General features: G+C 42.0%; 1 protein-coding gene across 5 annotated transcripts in view; it reads right to left on the bottom strand.

Moving 5' to 3' along the window:
* Positions 1-19542, bottom strand: part of Apc (APC regulator of WNT signaling pathway) — a 58777-nt gene that overhangs the window by 34269 nt on the left and 4966 nt on the right. For all 5 annotated transcript variants that reach the window (XM_037197050.1, XM_037197049.1, XM_037197048.1 and 2 more), the window contains exons 2-6: positions 16141-16225; positions 15263-15461; positions 12047-12155; positions 7937-8050; positions 5097-5180 (exon numbers count right to left, since the gene is read on the bottom strand). In XM_037197050.1, coding sequence (XP_037052945.1) covers positions 5097-5180; positions 7937-8050; positions 12047-12155; positions 15263-15461; positions 16141-16225 — 591 coding nt within the window. The remainder of the gene's footprint in view (positions 1-5096; positions 5181-7936; positions 8051-12046; positions 12156-15262; positions 15462-16140; positions 16226-19542) is intronic.

Raw genomic sequence — 19542 nt, 5'->3', positions numbered from 1 at the left:
GCACTGAAGAGCTCGGTGTACAGAGGTGGCAGGACTGTGACATGTCCTGAAGAGAGGGGCACACATGGAACAGCAACAGCCAACAGAGGCTGCACGCACGGCAGGAGGCAGAAGTGGAGAGCAAGGGCAGCATCTGGGATCTGCCATGCTGGGTTTCCCACTTGCTTTGGTCTGATCTTCCCTTGCTATCCTCCCAGTCCTTCATGTTGGAATGGGAATGTTTGCTATGTAGCTGAGGTTGGGCCTTGAACTACTGATCCCCCTGCCTCTGCCTTCTGAGTGCTGGGTAACAGGAATGCATTACTGGCTGGGCTAAAAAAAATAAATAAATAATTAAAAGCAATTCTGATTAAGCAGTCAAGTGCCACAAAACTGTACTCATTAAGTGTTCAATGAAATGATTTTCAATGAATTACCAACCATCATTATAATCCAGTTTTAGACTAGTTTTATCATTACAATAAGCTTTCTCCAGTCCATCAATCAGTACTACCGTGCCACTGTATGGAACATTTAAAAAATGTTACAGTTGGTGTTTTGTTCTATGCAGTTATGGAAGTACCCTAAGTCTCAAAGGAGAGTGGATTTTTGAACAGTGTTAGAACTGATAAGACTATGGAATGTCTTTAGAGATGGACTACATGCACTTTGTGTCACGAGGTGGCCATGACTATCTGAGGGTCAGGATGGAATCACCTACGAGTGTGACAGTACCACCGAGGAGCTGGGGTTGGGACTGAATACACAGGGGAGGAAGGAGAAAGCACAGAGCACCAGCACGCCTCTCTCCGCATCCGGACTGCTGATGCAGCCAGACCAGCTTTTCCCGTCCTTGCTGCCACGCCCGGGGAAACCCCGCAAGACAGGCTGGGTCTTCCCAAGCTGCTTTCACTTAATCGTGCCTGACATTCTGCCACAGGGGATGAAGCATTTTTCTAACCATCCCTAGCTCACACAACTCCTACCGGTAAATGAAAAGGCGGCTGGAAACTGAAGCGGAGAAGGTGGCCGCTAGGGGGTAGGTGGGCTTTTGTTGCTTTGTTTTGGGACCCAGGTCTCAGTGCAGCCTGGCTAGCCTGGAACTCACTGCAGACCAGGCTGGCCTACAACTCAGATTTGCCACACCCTGCCTCCTGAGCAGGGCTTTTGATATGCTGGATTTAAAGTCTCTGACTAATCCTAAGTGGTGATGCATGGCAGGAACAGGAATTAAGAATCTGGAGCTCAGGACTGGCAAAGTACACCGGCCAGCATACAGACAGCACCTAAAGCCTTCCAACATCAAGTGAGCTGAGTAGAGACGACGCAAGGGCCGCCTGGGCCTGGCGCTCAGATGAGAAGGCTGGTTCCCTTTCCTTCCTCACTGAGCCCGGACTGAAGCACATCTGTACTCTTGGACCACTGTCCTCCATCACTGTTCTAGACACAAGAGAGGCTGCTGCTGACTTCTAGGAAACACCAAGTGTCTACAGTCCTGTACCCTTGTATAACGGAAACAGTTTCCTACCCTAGGTGACAGGACTGCAGAAAAAGACTGTTTCTTGAGGCAGGGGCTCATGTAGTTTAGGGTGGTCTTGAACTTGCTACACAGCTGAGGCTTGGTCTTGAACTATTGACCCCCCTGTCTCTGCCTTCTGAATGCTGGGTAATAGAAGTGCATTGCTGGCCTGGCAAATAGATAGGTAGGTAGGTAGGTAGATAGAGAGATAGAGAGATAGATAGAGAGATAGATAGATAGATAGATAGATAGATAGATAGATAGATAGATAGATAGATAGAGGGGAGGTAGATAAAAGCAGTCAAGTGCCACAAAATATACCCATTAAGTGTTCAATTAAAATGATTTTCAATAAACTTACCAAGCACCCCCATAATCCAGTTTTAGGACACTTTAATCATTACAGTAAGTTCTCTCCCACCTAGTCAGTCCATATTACCCCTCACAGCACCAGGCGGCAGCTGATCTACTTTGTTCTGGTCTGAGGTTTTGTTTGGGAGAGGGTCTCACTATGTTGCCCAGGCTGGCCTTGAAACTCAATTCCCCTGCCTCTGCCCCACAAGTGCTGAGATGACATGGGCCTGTGCTACCTTGCCTAAGTTGTATCTTTATAAATTGTTGTTTCTGGGCATTTAATTAAAAAAAAAGTGTGTGCTTTGTGTGTGCGTGCAGTTGTGGAGGCCCAAAGCTGACGCTGGCTGTCTTCCGTGAGGTCACCCCCTACTCTATATACTGAGGCAGGGTCTCTCCTGATTCCACAGCTCACCAATTCGAGCTGGTGTGGCTAGCCAGCTTGCTCTGGAGAACCCATAGACCTATGGCTTGTATGTGGGCTCTGGTTGTCCTAACCCTGGTCCTCACACTTGCATGGAAAGTGCTTTATCCACTGAGCCATTTCCCCAGTCTTCTGGGAATTTTATAAATGAATTTATGTGGTTTATTTTATTTAATAAGTTTTCAAAAGTCATCCATTTTATACTTGCAGTATCCAATTTTAAGTACAGTGTATAACAGTATCATGCCTGTACTGTCTCTCCTTTAGGGATACAACGAATAAAGTTGCTAGACTAACTTAAAAACCATGAGGTAGGTAATATGACCTCATTTCTTTTAGACACCTGGGAATGGGATTGTTGGGTTAGATGGCAATATTACATTTGGAGAACTGCCAGTATTTTCAGGTGCACATTCTACATCTTCAAATCCAAATCAAACCCCACAAGTCTGCAATCCCAAATAAACTTGCAACAGAGCTGGAAATGAGGGTTACAGGCTGATCCCAAGACAGCATACGACAGATATTTTCACCTCCCACCACCTCACTTCATCTCTGGATTCTGCAGTGTGTCTTCCATTTGGCTCTTAGGTCCCTTACAATAAAAGGAGAATAGAGAATCATTTACGTATAGAACTGTTAGTGAGGGCTAGAGAGATGGCTCAGAGGTTAGGAGCACCGGCTGCTCTTCCAGAGGACCTGAGTTCAATTCCCAGCACGCACATGGTGGCTCACAACCATCTGTAATGAGATCTGGCGCCCTCTTCTGTATATATAATAAATAAATAAATCTTAAGAAACAAAAACAAAAACAAAAAACTGTTAGTGAATCCTGAGTATTCTGGAGGTCTGCAAAGGCCTGAATTTCTAAATTGCTCGACAGTAAGTGTGGATGGTTTTAGACCCCAAATGACCGGTGTGACAGTGAATCTCATTTGTCAATTTGAGATCTGGAATCACTTGGGAGACAGGCCTCTGGGAATGCCTGTGAAGGATTTTATTTATCAAATTACCTGAGTTGGGAAGACCTCTAGTTCTATGATCTTTCTTACCAGAACCTTCTTAAATGTCTAGTAGTTATTAGTGTCCATGCATACTGAAGAGATGACTAGCTACAAAAAAGTTCAATGAAGTTTGCCCTCTACAGTGACCACAGAATGGGCTAGCCGTGCTTCCTAGAGAAACTTGTGTTGCTTCCAGAAGCTTGCCAGAGAAGACAAGGTTGGAGGATGGCAGGAGTTTCACCATTAAGTACATTTTCAACTAATTCAGCCTTTTTTTTTTTTTTCTTTTTAAGATTTATTTATTTATTATGCATACAGTGTTCTGTCTGCATGTGTCCTTGCAGGCCAGAAGAGGGCACCAGATTTCATTACAGGTAGTTGTGAGCCACCATGTGGCTGCTGGGAATTGAACTCAGGACCTCTGGAAGCGCTCTTAACCACTGAGTCATCTCTCCAGTCCTAATTCAACTTTTTATAGGGTATTTCCAGCTTTAATTATACTAGGTCTACTGTGACCTAATCAAAGATCCTTTTTCTTGGGGGGGTGTGTGGAATGGCTCAACTTCTTTTCTGTTAGGATTGAAAAGAGGAACAGCAAGCAGTTGTGTTGAAATGGGAAGGAGTTTCGGGGCTCACTTGCTTTGTAAAATTTCATTTTAGTTGTATGGGTGTTTTGCCTTCATGTATGGGTGCACCACAGGGTGGAGGTGGATCATACCTTTAATCCCAGCATTTGGGAGGCAGAGGCAGGTGAATTTCTGAGTTCGAGGCCAGCCTGGTCTACAGAGTGAGTTCCAGGACAGCCAGGGCTATTACACAGAAAAACCCTGTCTCGAAAAACCAAAACCAACAAAACAAAACAAAACAACTCAAACCAAACTACAACAGAAGAATGTATGCGCACCATGGGCAAGCCTGCTACCAATGGAGGCCAGGAGAGAGCATCAGATCTCCTAGAACTGGAGTTACAGGTGGTTGTGAGCCACCATGCAGGTGCTGGAAATCTGACCCAGTTCTTCTGGAAAAGCAGCCAGTGCTCTAACTGCTGAGCCATCTCTCCAGGCCCCCAACCTGCTTCTAGACAGATCTTCAACTAACCTGATTTCAGCTCTCTTCAACACTTATATTCACAGGTGTCCCGAATAGCCAGTCTCGGAACCTTTAGGACTCCATGATATACAATGTGGAGTGTCTGGGCTGTGTCACGGCTTTCTTATTCTCTATAACATGCTATGATAGTTAAGCCTGGTGAACGCTTCCGGAGCCTCCATTTTTATTCCTGTCACTTCCCCTGGAGTTTGTGCCTTCTTCATTTAATGCTTTTACTATCATTTGAATAAGGATTGTGGGATAACCACAAGTAAAGATATTTGATCAATTTTTTTTTTTTTTTTTACTATGAATTACATGTAAGAAAAGCTTACCTATAGGGCAATGATAGCCCAAGCTGTGATTTCATTATACAAATTGACAGCTGACACTGAAGTGACTAAATTTTAATTGCTGAAAGGTGTAAAATGTTTTGGAGCTGGAGAGATGGCTCAGCAGTTAAGAGTGTTGGCTGCTCTTCCAGAGAACCTAGGTTCAATTCCCAGCACCCACATGGCAGCTTACAACTGTCTTTAACTCCAGTTCAAGGGTATCTGGCATCCTCACATAGATATACATACAGGCAAAAACCAATGCACATAAGAAACAAATCTTTTTAAAAAATGTCTCTCTCTAGAACGTCCATACCTCAATCATGTCACGTTAATTACACACACTTTCTTTCCCAGGAAGAGTTAAATACATCACCACATAAGGGCAGGTCACTAACCTCTGCTTCAGCTGCTTGGGACTGTAAAAGCTGTCGTATACGAAGTATGTCCTTCTCTATTTGCTGAATTCTGGCTATTCTTCGCTAAAATCAGAGAAGAGAACAAATCAGATACTCATTTCTTTTTTATGTGTCTTCGTGTACACGCATGTGTGGGTACCTGTGGAGCTGCCTGACAGGGGTGCTGGGGACCAAACTTGGGTTCTCTGGAAGAGCTGCAAGCTCTTTTAACCAGAGTCATTTCTCCGGCCCTAAGAATTCACTGGTGGGTACAAAGAAAACAGATCCGGTAAACTGCAGAGATAGCAGTGAACACAGCCTGACAGAGCAGTTTGCCTTTATTGTTTTAATTATGTATTTATGTGTGGTTTGGTGCACATGCAATTAGGTCCCCTGGAACTGGAGTTACAGGTGGTTGTGAGCCATATGATGTGGGTGTTGGAAAATGAACCTGGGTCCTCTGCAAGAGCAGTATGTGCTCTTAACTAATAGTCCATCTCCTCATCCCTAATATCTTTATGAAAAATATTAGTGTAAATAATCATTACAGCTACCACCTATCAGCTTAGGGTTATACCAAAACATTTTTATGTACATCAGTTACATATGTAACACATTCACACATTAATGACTATTGGGGTCAGTTTGAGTTTTTAAATACACTGAATTTTGTGTAATAGATCTCTAAGTATGTCTAGTAAAACTACAAAAATACATTATATATCAAATTGTGTAGTACATGTACTATGAAAATTGATATTTAAGTTATTTTTAAGAATAAATGATAGACCACAACTTAAGTGAATGTGGTGCCAGATTCAGCACCTAATTCATCTCAGAACAACTACCAGCACATATCTTAACAAAATGGCCCAAAAGAAGTCAAATTCATCTCTCTTCTGGGATATAGATCAGAAGCCCTGGGATATATCTATTTACATCTGTGTACAACAAGAATTGTCATGTCTGTTATGTCATGTTCTCAAGGATCTCTAAAAATAGGAAGAGGAAAAAAAACCATAACAACGCATAGACTAAGAATGAAAATTTACATAAAGCCAATGAATATTTCTCATAGTTTTTTTTTTTTGGAAACAAGTCTGTTTGACATTTAAAAATAATTGTATGAAAATTTCAAATTTAAATATAAATGTAAATAGAATATATTTTTGGAAACTGGTTATAGGTTCTTGATTTTAATTCTTAGTTCTGACAGTAACTATCTTTTTCTAGTTTAGGATGTGCTTATCATTATCCTGATGGTTCCTGATGAAGACAAATTCTTAATTTTAATCAGTAAAATTCATCAGCCTTATATTTTATAATCTTGTCTTGTTTAAGAAATTCTTTTCGGCCGGGCGGTGGTGGCGCACGCCTTTAATCCCAGCACTCGGGAGGCAGAGCCAGGCGGATCTCTGTGAGTTCGAGGCCAGCCTGGGCTACCAAGTGAGCTCCAGGAAAGGCGCAAAGCTACACAGAGAAACCCTGTCTCGAAAAACCAAAAAAAAAAAAAAAAAAAAAGAAATTCTTTTCAATACAGTATCAGAGATATGTTTATGTATATTTTCAATCAAAAAATGAAAGTTTTACTTTGACATTTCAGTCACTAGTCTATCTGAATGCAATGTGGGTAGGAAGGCAAGAACTATATATACTAATTGTAACCTGATAACTAACAGATACAGAAATACATATATGCATATGTATATGCACATAAACTTTAGTTATCTCCCCAACTAGTTGTGCAACTAATCAACTATGAAATGTGTCATGTTACAGGTGTTAAGTATTACCTCAGATATAATCATATTCTAACATAAATCCTACCCCTAACCAAGAAGTTATTTGCAATTGTAGCTGTTGGGAGAGGGCTGAACAGTTTTCTTCAATAGAGAGACACTGGGTATATCAGTCACATCCCAGGGCAGGCCACGTGCTCGGGAAGAACTAGTTAAGACCCGAAAAGAAATGCCCCCCCCCTTTGGTTCTATTTTTGTTTTAAGAAAGAGAGAATATGAAGTGGATCTTGGAGGAGTTGAAGGAGACCAAAATATACTGTATAAAAAAAACTTAAAGGCAAAATCAACTTTACAGAATACTAGTATGTGTTTATACCATCATACAAATATTAATTTGTCCTATTAGTTGCTATTTAAATACAATCTTTGGATGTTCTTCCAATATATCTTAAAAGTTTTTTAGAAAAGCAAAAACAGTGCCCTCTGCTCACACTGGAGCAGACAAGGCAGTAGTAAAAGCCTTCACAGGGCTAGAACACTAGGCAGTCACACATTTGTGTGCACACAGAAGTGCTCAACAGTAAGATCAGCTGGTGTTCTTCCGACTCGAGTGTGGTTTATTCCCATCCTCACCCCTCATGTTGCCTTCCCTGAGGGTTTCTTCACGTCTCCTTGGTTTCTCAAACAGGGACTGCTGCTGCCTCTATTTTGAGTTTTTGAAAAACTTCTGAATGTTAACAGAAACTTAGATTACAAAAAATAACAATCTCAAAGCAGCTGAAGTGAGTAACTGCCTACCAGGGAATCAGCATCTCCCCTGTGATTCTATGCAGAAAGAATAATACCCAAATGACATATGGCAGAGTTCTGTCAATACTGGTTACCATGCCCAACAGTCACGAGAAACTGTGATCTGGAAAGAGTGCTGACATAAGACAGGTTTGAAGGTTTCTCCTTGATGCTGCTGCAGGATGGACCTGTGAGGCAAGTGCTCCATCAGTCAACTACAGCCTGGCTGCACAGATGCTGTGATAAAGGAGTTTAAGCAGCAGTAGCAGCATCAGAGCCGTGATGTGTGCAGTAAAGGAATACGCCATTCACCTGTGCTCGCTTCTCCATATCCTGGCAGGTGCCAAGCTGCTCCTCCATTGCAGCCCTGATCTGCCTCGCTTCATATTCCAGTTGTCTTCTTGTCATATCTGTTTGTAAGGAAAACTAAGAGCACAAATAACATATTAATTTCTCATTGTTTATTATTAAAACCAAAAAGCACACAAATGTCAATTAAAAACTGAGTAAGTAACTATGTAAGTCACTATACTTGAGAAATCTATTTTGTTCTCCAAGGAATCCTGAGTATGGGCACTAGGCTTAGCTGGCGTTCCTAATGAGATTCAGAGCTGCCTCAAAGTAAAAAAAATGGCTTTAACTTAAACTATTTCATTGAAAATATGTAACTGGTCCAATTAAGGTGGGCCTAACTTCTGTCCTCCTATGATCTTTTATCTGCTGAAGGGGCACCTAATTAGTTGATTTTTGTGGTACTAGGGGTCAACCATAACCTTGTGCATACTAGACAAACACAGTACCACTGAAGTACACTCCCACAGCCCTGAGGAACTACTTTCAATTATTAAAACTAATATTCTGGACAGCAGATGTAGCTCAGTTAGCAGAGTACCTACCTACCTACCATGTGCCATATAAACTGAGGTGTGTCAGCACAGACCTGTAATCCCAGCCCTCAGCAAGGAGAGGCAAAGAGGATCAGAGGTTCAAAGTCATCCTTGTCTGCACGAGGAGCTCAAGAGAACTGGGCTACAAGAGACTCTGTCTCAAACAAATCCAAAACAAAATCCAAAACTAGTATATTATCATGGACAACATGGGGGAGAATCAAAGACAGGTGCTCATTACCCTTAACTTTTGATTTTAGGTATTTGTGTACAGGCTAAATAGAGGGAAAAATTTCCATTTTCAGAATGAAGGAAATGGAGTAAGAAAAAAGCCTGTATCTAAAATAAACATTAATAGCCAGAAAAAATCAACACAGACTTTGGTAAGTACGTCACAAAGAGGGTGTTAACCCATCACTGGTCCTCACACTGAGATAACGACCAGGCATACAAAAGGATAAGAAAGAGGAAGAATATGAAGTGATCAGAAACAAACAGACAGAGAGACATTAGGAGCCATGGCGAGAATGAAGAAATGCTGTGGACTGCGCACACTCCTCATGCTGTGTGCAGGACCTGCTCCAAGTGTGTCTGCCGAGCACTGCAAACCGCTGTCATTTGACGTCACCCTCAAACAGAACACTCACGTGCAGAAGGCATTCTCGTAGGCACAACCAAGCGAGGACACACGACAATGAACTGGTCTGCAAGTTATCTCTTGATTCACAGACAAGGTCTCCCTATGCAGCCTTGGCTGGCCTGAAGCTACTACAAGGACCAGGCTGGACTTGAACCCACAGAAACCTGCCTACCTCTGCCTTCTGAGTGTTGGGCCGAGCACCACCATGCTCCACTGAATGTCATTTCTTACTCTCTTTGAGTTTATATTGTTATTTCTCTAATTTGTCCTCCATTTCCCAACCATTCCCGCAAAAATAAAAACACTGAGTGTGATACAGCATGTTATAATAATATGGTTTCGAGTTGGTAAGCGGCATGACATTCTGATAAATGGAAAAATATTTCCACATGGAAGTGCTTGTTAACTTGTTTTCCCGATAGAAAGCAAAGTATAGTAAATGCTTATAAAATACAATCAAGTTTAAATTTACTAATGTTACTAATGGTCCATAATGACTGTGTATTCTCTCAAACATGATTACTTAATGAATTTGACAACTGATCTTTATTTCCAATAGTAACCCACAGCTCCCGAGATGTAAAATACACCAAAGCCCTTTCCTGATCCTGACAACAGGGCTCTGGACTTTGTATATTCTCCCATCATAGTCAACAACAATCAAACCGTGCTGTGCTGTCTTTACTCATGAAACTGAAACTCTCACCCACCCTCTGGACCCCTTCATCTCCCTCACCAGATGCCCCGGCAGCCGTCCTTCCCTGTTTGTGGTGTCTTAGTGGCCGGGAGAGTCTGAAGGGCCCTGCGGAAAGCGGACCCTTCTCGTCCTCCCAGGACCCCGACTGCTCTGGGACAGCGAGCACTTTAAGCTTGGAGTTCTAGCTCGTGTACTCAGGAAACCCAGGTAACTATATTCTGGAAGGCTCTTCTTCCCTTTTCACTTTGTGTCTACTGTGTACTCTCAAAACTGTTCTGAGGAAGTTAATGTTGAAGCTAAGAACACAGGTGATACTGAGACAGTGTCTTACTGCAGCCCAGGCTGGCTTGGCTTCACAACCATCACCAGGGTCAGCATCCAGAGTACTGCGGTTATGAGCATGAGTCACACCCTTGTCTTATTTTCCCTTTTTAAATATCACATAAAATATTGATGAAACATACAGCCTTGAGATTCTTAATGTATTCCAGAAGCTTTCTTTTTCTTCTGTTTTTAGACAGGACCTCATGTATCCCAGACTGGCCTCAAATTACTACATAGCTGAAGATGACCTTCAATGTATTTTTTAGAAAGACTTTTTATTTGTATTTTCCACGTGCGAGTGTTCTGCCTGCATGTCTATATGTACGGCATGACACAAAGGCCAGGAGAGGGTGTCAGGTCTCTGAGGACTGGGGTTCTGGATGGCTGTGAACTTCCATGTGGGGGCTAGGAACAAATCCAGGTCCTCCAGCAGAGCTCCTAGTGAGTATCGCTAGCTCTTGAGCCTTAATTCTAGCTCGAAGATTCGGACTTCTGACACCCGCTCCTCGAATGCCTGAGTGCTAAGATTACATGTGGGGAACAGAGGACGGCCTGAGTATGCAAAGTCCTGAGTGGATGTGTGTTGTTAACGTGGGCACGGCTATGTCACGGACCCCACAGCCTCAGAGACACGGGACAGGGCAAAGTCTTCCCTCCTGGTCTGAGTGTGACTGCTCACCACAGCGTTCTCCCTCTGGGCGTTTATGGCCTGAAGACTGCTCCCTACAGAAACTGCTCCTACTGAACCTGCCTTCTTGCTAATGCTCTGACTTCACCTCCTTGTTTAACATTACATAATAAACATGCTGAGCTTCCAGGGTGCTGTTCCTCCATCAGAGAACCAGCCCACCATTTCTGTGTGTCCATGTGTGTGTGTCTTTTCTTCATTTGCCCACCACCTCAGTCATGCCGCTCTCTGGAGCTGTGCTGGACACAGCCATTACAGGCATGTACTACCATATACAGTTTATGAGGTGTGTGGGGTTGACCCAGGGCAATGTGCATGCTGGGAAATAGAGATGTACCCCCACTCTGAGAAACACTTTAATATAGGTTATCCCACGAGTAAACGTTAACACAGAGAGGGACAGGCCTACAGGATTATTTTTTTTAACATTTACTTGTGTGTACGTGTGCATGCACAATGCATGTGCTCGGCACAGCACGGATGCGGAAGTCAGGAGACAATTTGTGGAAGTTCCTGGGACTGAACTCAGGCTGCCAGCCCGGCATAGGCCCCTATACTTGGGGAGCCATCTCACCGGTCTCTGTTTAAAAAATTCTGAACATGGTGTATTTGCTAAAGGAATTCTAGATTCACACAAAAACAGGAAGATCCATGACTTGGCATTTATACCTAGATAGAGTAGGATTCAAATTATCTTCAAGGATATTTTAGTTGTAAAAACTATCTGGCATGATTCCTGCTTTGTACAGAAAACCCAAGCAGATGGTATAACATTTCTACCAATTAAAAATATAGTTGTCTAGTGGAATCTGGATTCAAACTCATGGGGGATTAAAATAAATATCTGTTGGTACACAATAAACTTTTATCTTCTATTAAAAACTATTAACAAGCTGGTATGGTGATGCAGGCCTGTAATCCCAGTACTTGGGAGGATCAGGTCCTTCAGCTATACATTAAGTCTGAAGTCAGCCCTTGGCCACAAGAGACCCTGTGTCAAAACCAGATACAAAATCCCACAAAGACAAACAAAACAAAAACAAGAAATGCTTATTAACCATTATATATTTAGGTTAATAGCTAATTAACACATACATTGTACAGTTACCTCAAATTCCTCAGAGATAACCTGAGCACTTTTAAAGAGCAAGTTACTTGGTCTAAGTTGTGCTGCCCAGGTACTTACGTTCTCAGTTAAAGGCAGGCTATCTATTCTTTTCGTGAGGTTCTGAAGTTGAGCATAATACCAGTCTTTTTCCTTTTCTTCTTTGTCAAGATCAGCAAGGAGTAATGATCTATGTTTAAAAGAAAGGTAAATTCAGTTCACACAAGCTACTGCACGTTCCTAAGACTAAGTCTCCAGTCGTTACTGTAAAACCACAGTGAGCCAGAGTGAACAGTAAAAAACTAACTGACGCAGATTCTGTGGTAGGACTTACAGTATTATATTCACTGACAGGAGTACCAAGTGTGTTCCTTCCCTGAAAAGATGATTCTCAACCTGACCAGTAACATGCTTCAACCAAAGGCTTTCTTCCATACAGTCAAGAGGTAAGTGAACGGTGTGGATAGAACAGAATTCAAAGCCAGTAGAAGAATACAGGGTTTGAGCTACAGGGTTTGAGCCGGCAGCAATGATGCTGGGAAAAGCGAGAAGCCTGCAGCCTGGGCCCCTGATGTCAGCTGCTGAGCAACAACACTGAGAGTAATCGTCTCAGCGCCCTCGGGGAAGGTGCTCTGCAGGGGAGACTCAGCCTGGAATCAGAAGATGAATTTATGTAACTCCCGAAGAACAAGTTCCACCATACACCTGGCCATTATAAATATAAACATGCAACAAAATACCATTACTGAGATAAAACTCAATAGGACTAAAAAGTACAAGCTCCTTGTTGTTTTGTGTGGCTCTTTTCCCAAAGCAATGGTGTTGTAATATTCTTGTGTTGTTTCCAGAGGTTTTCTATAAAGATGCACAGAATAATGTGCATGATTACATGTATGCTTAAAAACATAAATACTCTATTATTAGCATATGCATTGTCCTATACATTTTTTCACTTAAAAAAAAAATCTACCTTGGGGATCATTCCATATGAGAACAAAAGACCTACTATGTACTCCTTGATAGCTGCCTAATATTCCATGTATCTCAAGATACTGATGAGCCCATAAAGGAGATATACAATGGTTAGTTCTTTATTGGGAAGCACTTAGGGCCTTTTAAATAATCTGCTATTAACATAAATATTACACAAATGTTTTTATGTACTTTACTCCATACATGTTCAAACATGCACACATGATAAATTCTAAGGGCACATGCATTTTAACTTACTGTTCTAGTAAGGTGTTATACTAATTGCATAACCTACAATTTTCATGAATTTAAGTGTATGACATAACTTTTTTGTGTGGGGGGGTTGTTTTTATTTCCCCCAAGACAGAGTTTCTCTGTGTAACCACCCAGATTGTCCTGGAACTCACTCTGTAGACCAGGCTGACCTCGAACTCACAGAGTTCCACCTGCCTCTGCCTCTCAAGTGCTGGGATCAAAGGCGTGCACCACCACTACGCCTAGCTATGACACATCTTTTCAAGTCTTACATATCTGAATTTACAAACCTCCAGGACATCACCATGATTTTAATTATTTCTCTTGATGTGCATGAGACTAAGTGTTTTTCTGAGTCTGCAAACCTCCTTTCTCTGTGGCTGCTCCTCACTCTAAGGACTTCTGCATGGGATGCAGGACTCAGTCACTACTCTGTGGCTTTCCTCACCTTGAGGACTTCTGCATGGGATGGCAGTACTCAGTCACTAGGTTGAATATGCATTTTTTCAATTTATCACAATTTATATTATCTTATAATAGTTTCATCATTTGGAAAATTTGGATTTTTATGTAGTCAGACCTGTGAATATTTTCTATTATGGGATCTGGAATTTGGCCACACACAATGATGCTTCCCACTCTGATGATACATTATTTTAAAATTCTGTTTAGTGTTTCCTTGAGAAACATTCATAACAAGTACAAATGTGTGTATAAGGTTTTGTTCTTGCTAAGATCACCTTTCCTGAGAAACAATTTCAAAGATAAGCACCCTTAATCACAAGAAAGTAAATCGGTAGGAACTGGTAAGAGACAAACGAGGCCAAAGCAGGAGCCAAGAGCCTTTCTCCGAGGATCAGAGCAGCTGAGATAAGAGGAGCATTTTTATTGCGAACTTGCACACTAATAGCTGCTAGCTTACTAGTACTTGCAGTAAAAGCCATTTTAAAAATTGCTTTCTCTAAAACTCTGCTAATAATATTAGTACCAAAGTAAGTTCCTAGGAAGGTCGGTATGCTCACACGTAACGAAAAGGAACAAAGATGTGGGAGATCGTGGCCCTAGTTCTCTCCCTCTGGACCAGGTCAGTGTTGGGGTCACCCAGGTTCAGAGTAGAAATAAAGAGCTCAGCACCCTCCTCGTCCACACAGCCAGCCTGACTTCCACAGGCCTCTCTCTCTCCCAGGGAAACATGCTGCATTCCTTCCTATATATAATTATCACAGTATGTTTTTATTTTATGTATATGTGCATGTTTCTGAGTGTATGTGTGTACCACGTGTATCCAGGAGCCTATGGAGGTCAGAAGAGGAGTTGCAGCCCCTGGAACTGGAGTTATGGCCAGTGTAATCTGCCATGTGAGTGCTGGGAACTGACCTGGGTCTTCTGCAAGTCTCTAAGTGTTCTTAACAGCTGAGCCACCTCTCCCAGGCCGTGTTCTGTATATAATCTTAACATTCAGTTTTCACAAGCATCATATCAGTGTTTCACAGAAGAACTTGACATAAAATGTGTTGACTTGCCTAAGGTCATAAAGCCATTCTATAACATACATGTTAACATTTGAATTTGGCATTACATCTTTATCACATGGAGCAGAGCAGGATTCGAATCGAAGCACTGGTACAAGTGATCAAAACCAAATACACAGAAAATGTCTAAAAAAAAAAAAAAAAAAAAAAAAAAAACATTTGAAGGTCGATCTAACTTTTAGGGAGACAAAGATAAGGCACCATCTGGGCATTAAGAGTCCTCAAATACCCAGGCCAGGCATGGTGGCGTGCGCCTTTAATCCCAGCACTCAGAGGCAGAGGCAGGTGGATCTCTGTGAGTCCGAGGACAGCCTGGTCTATACAGTGAATTCCAGGGCAGCACAGAGAAACTCTGTCGGGGGGGGGGGGGGAGTAGGAAATAAAAAGATATTTAAAAAGATATTTAAAACAGAAAATGCTCTATAGGAGCAGGTTGTATCACTTGACATCAAACCCTCCTCTGTATCTTACATTACAAAACATCATCAAGGTGCGTCCATGCACATGCAGTACTTAATACATAAGGAACAGATGTTACCTTTCTTTTTCAAGCTCTTCCAAATATCCAGTACTTTCTCTGCTTCCATTTACAAATGCTCTTCTTGGGAATGACCCCATGGGAACAGGACTGCATTCTCCTGAACGGCTTGATACCGATCCTTCTCGACTTCCATAGGAGCGAAGGGACATTTTTGAGTGTAGTTTCACTCCAGGGAAATTGCTATCTAAGTTAAATTCTAAGCAGAGACAAATTGATATGTAGTAACTGCTTTATGCCATGTAAAACACTCCTAAAGATATTACATTATTTTAAAAGTGAAGTCTCAGGTTCATATTTTAACTACAAATATACGTGACTGAATAAATATTTATTTAGAAGTTAAAAATTTCCCTGCAAGTCAGCTTGAGCAAGACGAAAAGAAGCATATTAAAGGAAATGACACAAAATGTTTCCTCAGTTCCCTGTAGGCAATACTTAGGAACTCAAAAAGTAGTTAGTCTAGTTTCAATTATTACTAAGCAGGGTCCCTGTCTGGCACTGGAATTTTTAGGCAATAAAGTAACAAGACATTTGAAAACAGATTCTGCTAGAAACAGCATAAGAAAAGCTAGGCATCTCCATCCCAGATAGAACACAAAAAGACAATACCCCTGGAATGGACCTGCCATGGAGTCTTGTGAGACATGGCATACTGAAGCATGGTTAGTGACTGGTAGAATGAAACGCATTTTTAAAAAGAGCTCAGAATTTTCAAGGAGAAAACTTAAACTCATACATTTAAAACCAATGACATGAAGCAGAAACAACAGGCAAACAGCCCTTTTATCTATTTGCATTCAACAGCTACGACCCAGCATGGAGGTGGGAGAGGAAGCTGAGCCCAAAACAGTATTTCAAAGACTTAAAAACTGTACCTTTAAGACGCTCTAGTAAGTCAATCTGTCCAGAAGAAGTCATAGTTTCATCTTCAATACTTCCCTGTAGCTGTTTAAGTACTTCCTATTGAAAAGAGCACAGTACATTAACATAAAATTCTAAGCTACTTCTTGAAGACATGAATTTGTATTTCTTGGCATTTAGGCAGGACCAGGAAGAAAGTTATTCCAGTTCAGGGTGACAACATACCATAAGCTATAATGTACATAAATATATTACCTATTATTCATTATGTTATATCCCAATAATAATAATAGCAGCATTTGTTGTGATAACAGTGATTATGAGGAGCCTCCATGCAAGACACTTCATGGCACACTCAAAAGGAAGGTAAGGGGGTGTTATGATCAAATGGCATTATATGTATACATGAAAAGACATAATGAAACAAACCCATTATTCTGTACAATATAGACTAATAAAACACATTATCTGTTAATGTTTACAAAAGGTGGAACTGTCATCATTTTGAAAAGTTGACAGCTACAGACTTGCTTGAGCCATCAACGAAAGGCCGTTTAGAACCCACACCTCTGGCCTGTATCTTCACGACCAGGACACAAGTCTGCTGTTGAGCAGCGCAGCACACGTGCGCAGTGGGGAGCACTGACTGACACGTGGCCGACACTCACGTAACTGCAGGCCAGCTGCCCCTGCCCTGATGTCACGTCTTCTTTCTTACACAAATGACTTCATAATTGACTGCTCTGTCCGGGACCTGTCAGCCCTGTCTTTCATTCGTGCTCCTTAGTAACTTACTTATACTTCCCATATACTGAAGCATGCCACTCTGGCTTCCTGCTTGGCCTTTCCGAATTTGATTTGGAAAATGCACTGCATGTCTGCAACCCTAAAACTAAAGGCAGTGTGACTATATGGGAAAGGCATCCACAGAGGCCCTGAAAAGGAGTCTGCTGCCGAAAAGAGCCCGCGCAGGAGGGCAGCCCCATTGCTCTGCCTTCATCCTGCTGCTGAGCACTGAGAACAACCAACCTGTGGTCTGAGTAGGCTGGTACTAGAAAGACTTGGGTGTGAAGGTATGAGTGTCAGCACTGTGAGCATGAGGCCATATTCATATGGGGACAGCTCCCTCAGGAAGTGCAGAGCATCCTCAAGTTAACTGTCAACTGCAGGTCACTTCACCTCTTTCAGAGTTTGGAACTATCACCCTAGACTGCCTGTGATGTTCCCCCCAGGGTCTAATTCTCCTTCTATCCACGGCTACCACTTGTAACAGTCTTTTAAAAACCTTATCATCTTATGACAAGACGACCACAGCAGATAAATATAGTGTGTAAAAAAGGATACCATCGAACATGTCAGTACAGAACGACAAGAAAGCCTTCTCTCCACCTCTGGTGAGAGAATTACAATTGTAATATGGTGGACGAACTGGAGGCAAAGCTCAGTGGTAGAGTGCTTACTTAGGACACACAAGGCCCTAGGTTTGAGCATCAGTCCCTCCCCAAATCCCTATACAAACTGCGTTATTCTGATATTGCTCACATTTTTTAATCTTAAAACTGGTTCACATTCACAACTTGCAATAAATGTTTTTTTTTTTTTTTAATCTTTGAGGCAAGACTTACAATCTGAATTTGAATCATGGAACCCACATGGTAGAAAAAAATTGACTCCCACAAATTGTCCTCTGACTTCCATATGTACAACACCCATACATGCATGCACAGGAAAATAACTGTGAACAGAAAGTCTCTGTGGCTGGTCACAGTTTAGCAGTAAAACACTTTTTGTAGAGAATGTGTGTTGCCATAGGCTTCATTCTCAGGGCCAAAACCAAAGCCTTTGCACATCTGTTAGAAATACACGATAAAAGCAACGTTTTTTGTTTTTGTTTTTTTAGGGTTTTAAGAGTAGCAATTCTGAAAATTATCAGCTTGTGCCAATTCACCTGTTATGTTATCTTTGTTAAGTGCTTTGACTTCACTAATGTCACTGGGCAAAGCTAGACATGCCAACTCACTCACATCCAGTTACTTTGCCTTAAGAGGACAACATCTAGCGTGATTTACGTTACTTACAGCTTGCAATGAATAGTGATGCCTACCCCCTAACAAAAATAACCCCACTTGTGTTTCTACTTTGAGGCTCACCATACTCGGGTACAGACCTTCAGTCCTTGAGGGCTTACCCCTTCCAGCTTGGATCCCTCAAGTTCTTGCCAGTGTGCCTTCAGTCCCAGAAAGAAGCGTCATGTGGAACTAGACAGACAGTCTGCAGCCCTTTGAGTCTGTGTTTTCTACTCTAACATCATTGTCTGTAAGATGCCTCCATGGTACTGCATGTATTCATTCAGGTTTTTTATTTGGTGAAGTATAGAAGTCTACTATATGAACACACTCTTGGTTTATTCTTTCTTCTCCTAACTGGACATTTGGATGGTACCAGTCTGAAGGCTACTATGAAGAACGCTAGTATGATCATTCTGTACAAGTATCTTTTATTTCTCTCGAGGTGATTTCAAGTTCAAATGCTGAGGGTTTACCTTGAAAAGAAACTGCTGTAGTGTTTGTGTGTGTGTGTATGTGTGTGTTTAAAATAGGCCTACCAGCAGTGTGTGAGCATTTCAATATTCCATAGTCATGTGAGCAGGAGTAAAATGATCTTTGTATTTCCCTGACGACAGGTGACAGTGAACTACTTTCCATTAGTGCACCTGGCCATTGATCTTTCTTTTTGAATTGTCTTTTTAATTCTTGAGGCCATGTTGCAAAACACTGGCTATTTAAACCCATTTGCTGTCTACTCGTGTGTGTGTGTGTGTGTGTGTGTGTGTGTGTGTGTGTGTGTGTGTGTGTGTATGTGTTATGCTTGTGGGGGCCAGGAGAATTCTGGGAGTCAGTTCTCTTCCTTTGTGCTGAGGCAAGGGTAATTCTTCTTTCTGCTGCTGCTGAGCCAGGGAGTCCAGGCTAGCAGGGCCTCGAGCTTCTGGGAGATGCTTCTCCGTCTCTGCTCCTGCTCTTACTGAGGAGTGCTGGGACTAAAGCCTTTTCCTCTGCTTGTACCACCAGCGCTTACTTACTCACTCCATCTCCCCAGCCCCCAATTAGATCGTATTGTTTACAACAGAAGTCCTTTATAGATTTTGAAACAAGTTCTTTTGACAAATATATGTGCAGTGTGGTAAATGATTTTCCTTAGTCAATGATGGCCTGTTTTTCATTTTCTTACTGAAGCCTTCTGGAAGACGTCAGTTTTTAATTCTGATGAAGCCTGTATTACCTACTTTGTGTCAACTTGCACAAGCTACAGACATCCGAGAGGAGGGGCCTCCGCTGAGAAAAGGCCTCCATAGGATCAGGCTGTAGGCAGGCCTATAGGTCGTTTTCTTAATTAGTGATTGATGGGGGAGCGCCCAG

The sequence above is a fragment of the Peromyscus leucopus genome, chromosome 19 (assembly GCF_004664715.2).
Source record: "Peromyscus leucopus breed LL Stock chromosome 19, UCI_PerLeu_2.1, whole genome shotgun sequence".
Classification (NCBI taxonomy): Eukaryota; Metazoa; Chordata; class Mammalia; order Rodentia; family Cricetidae; genus Peromyscus; species Peromyscus leucopus.
Note: the sequence above shows the minus strand (reverse complement) of the source record. Positions and strands in the feature narration are given on the sequence as shown.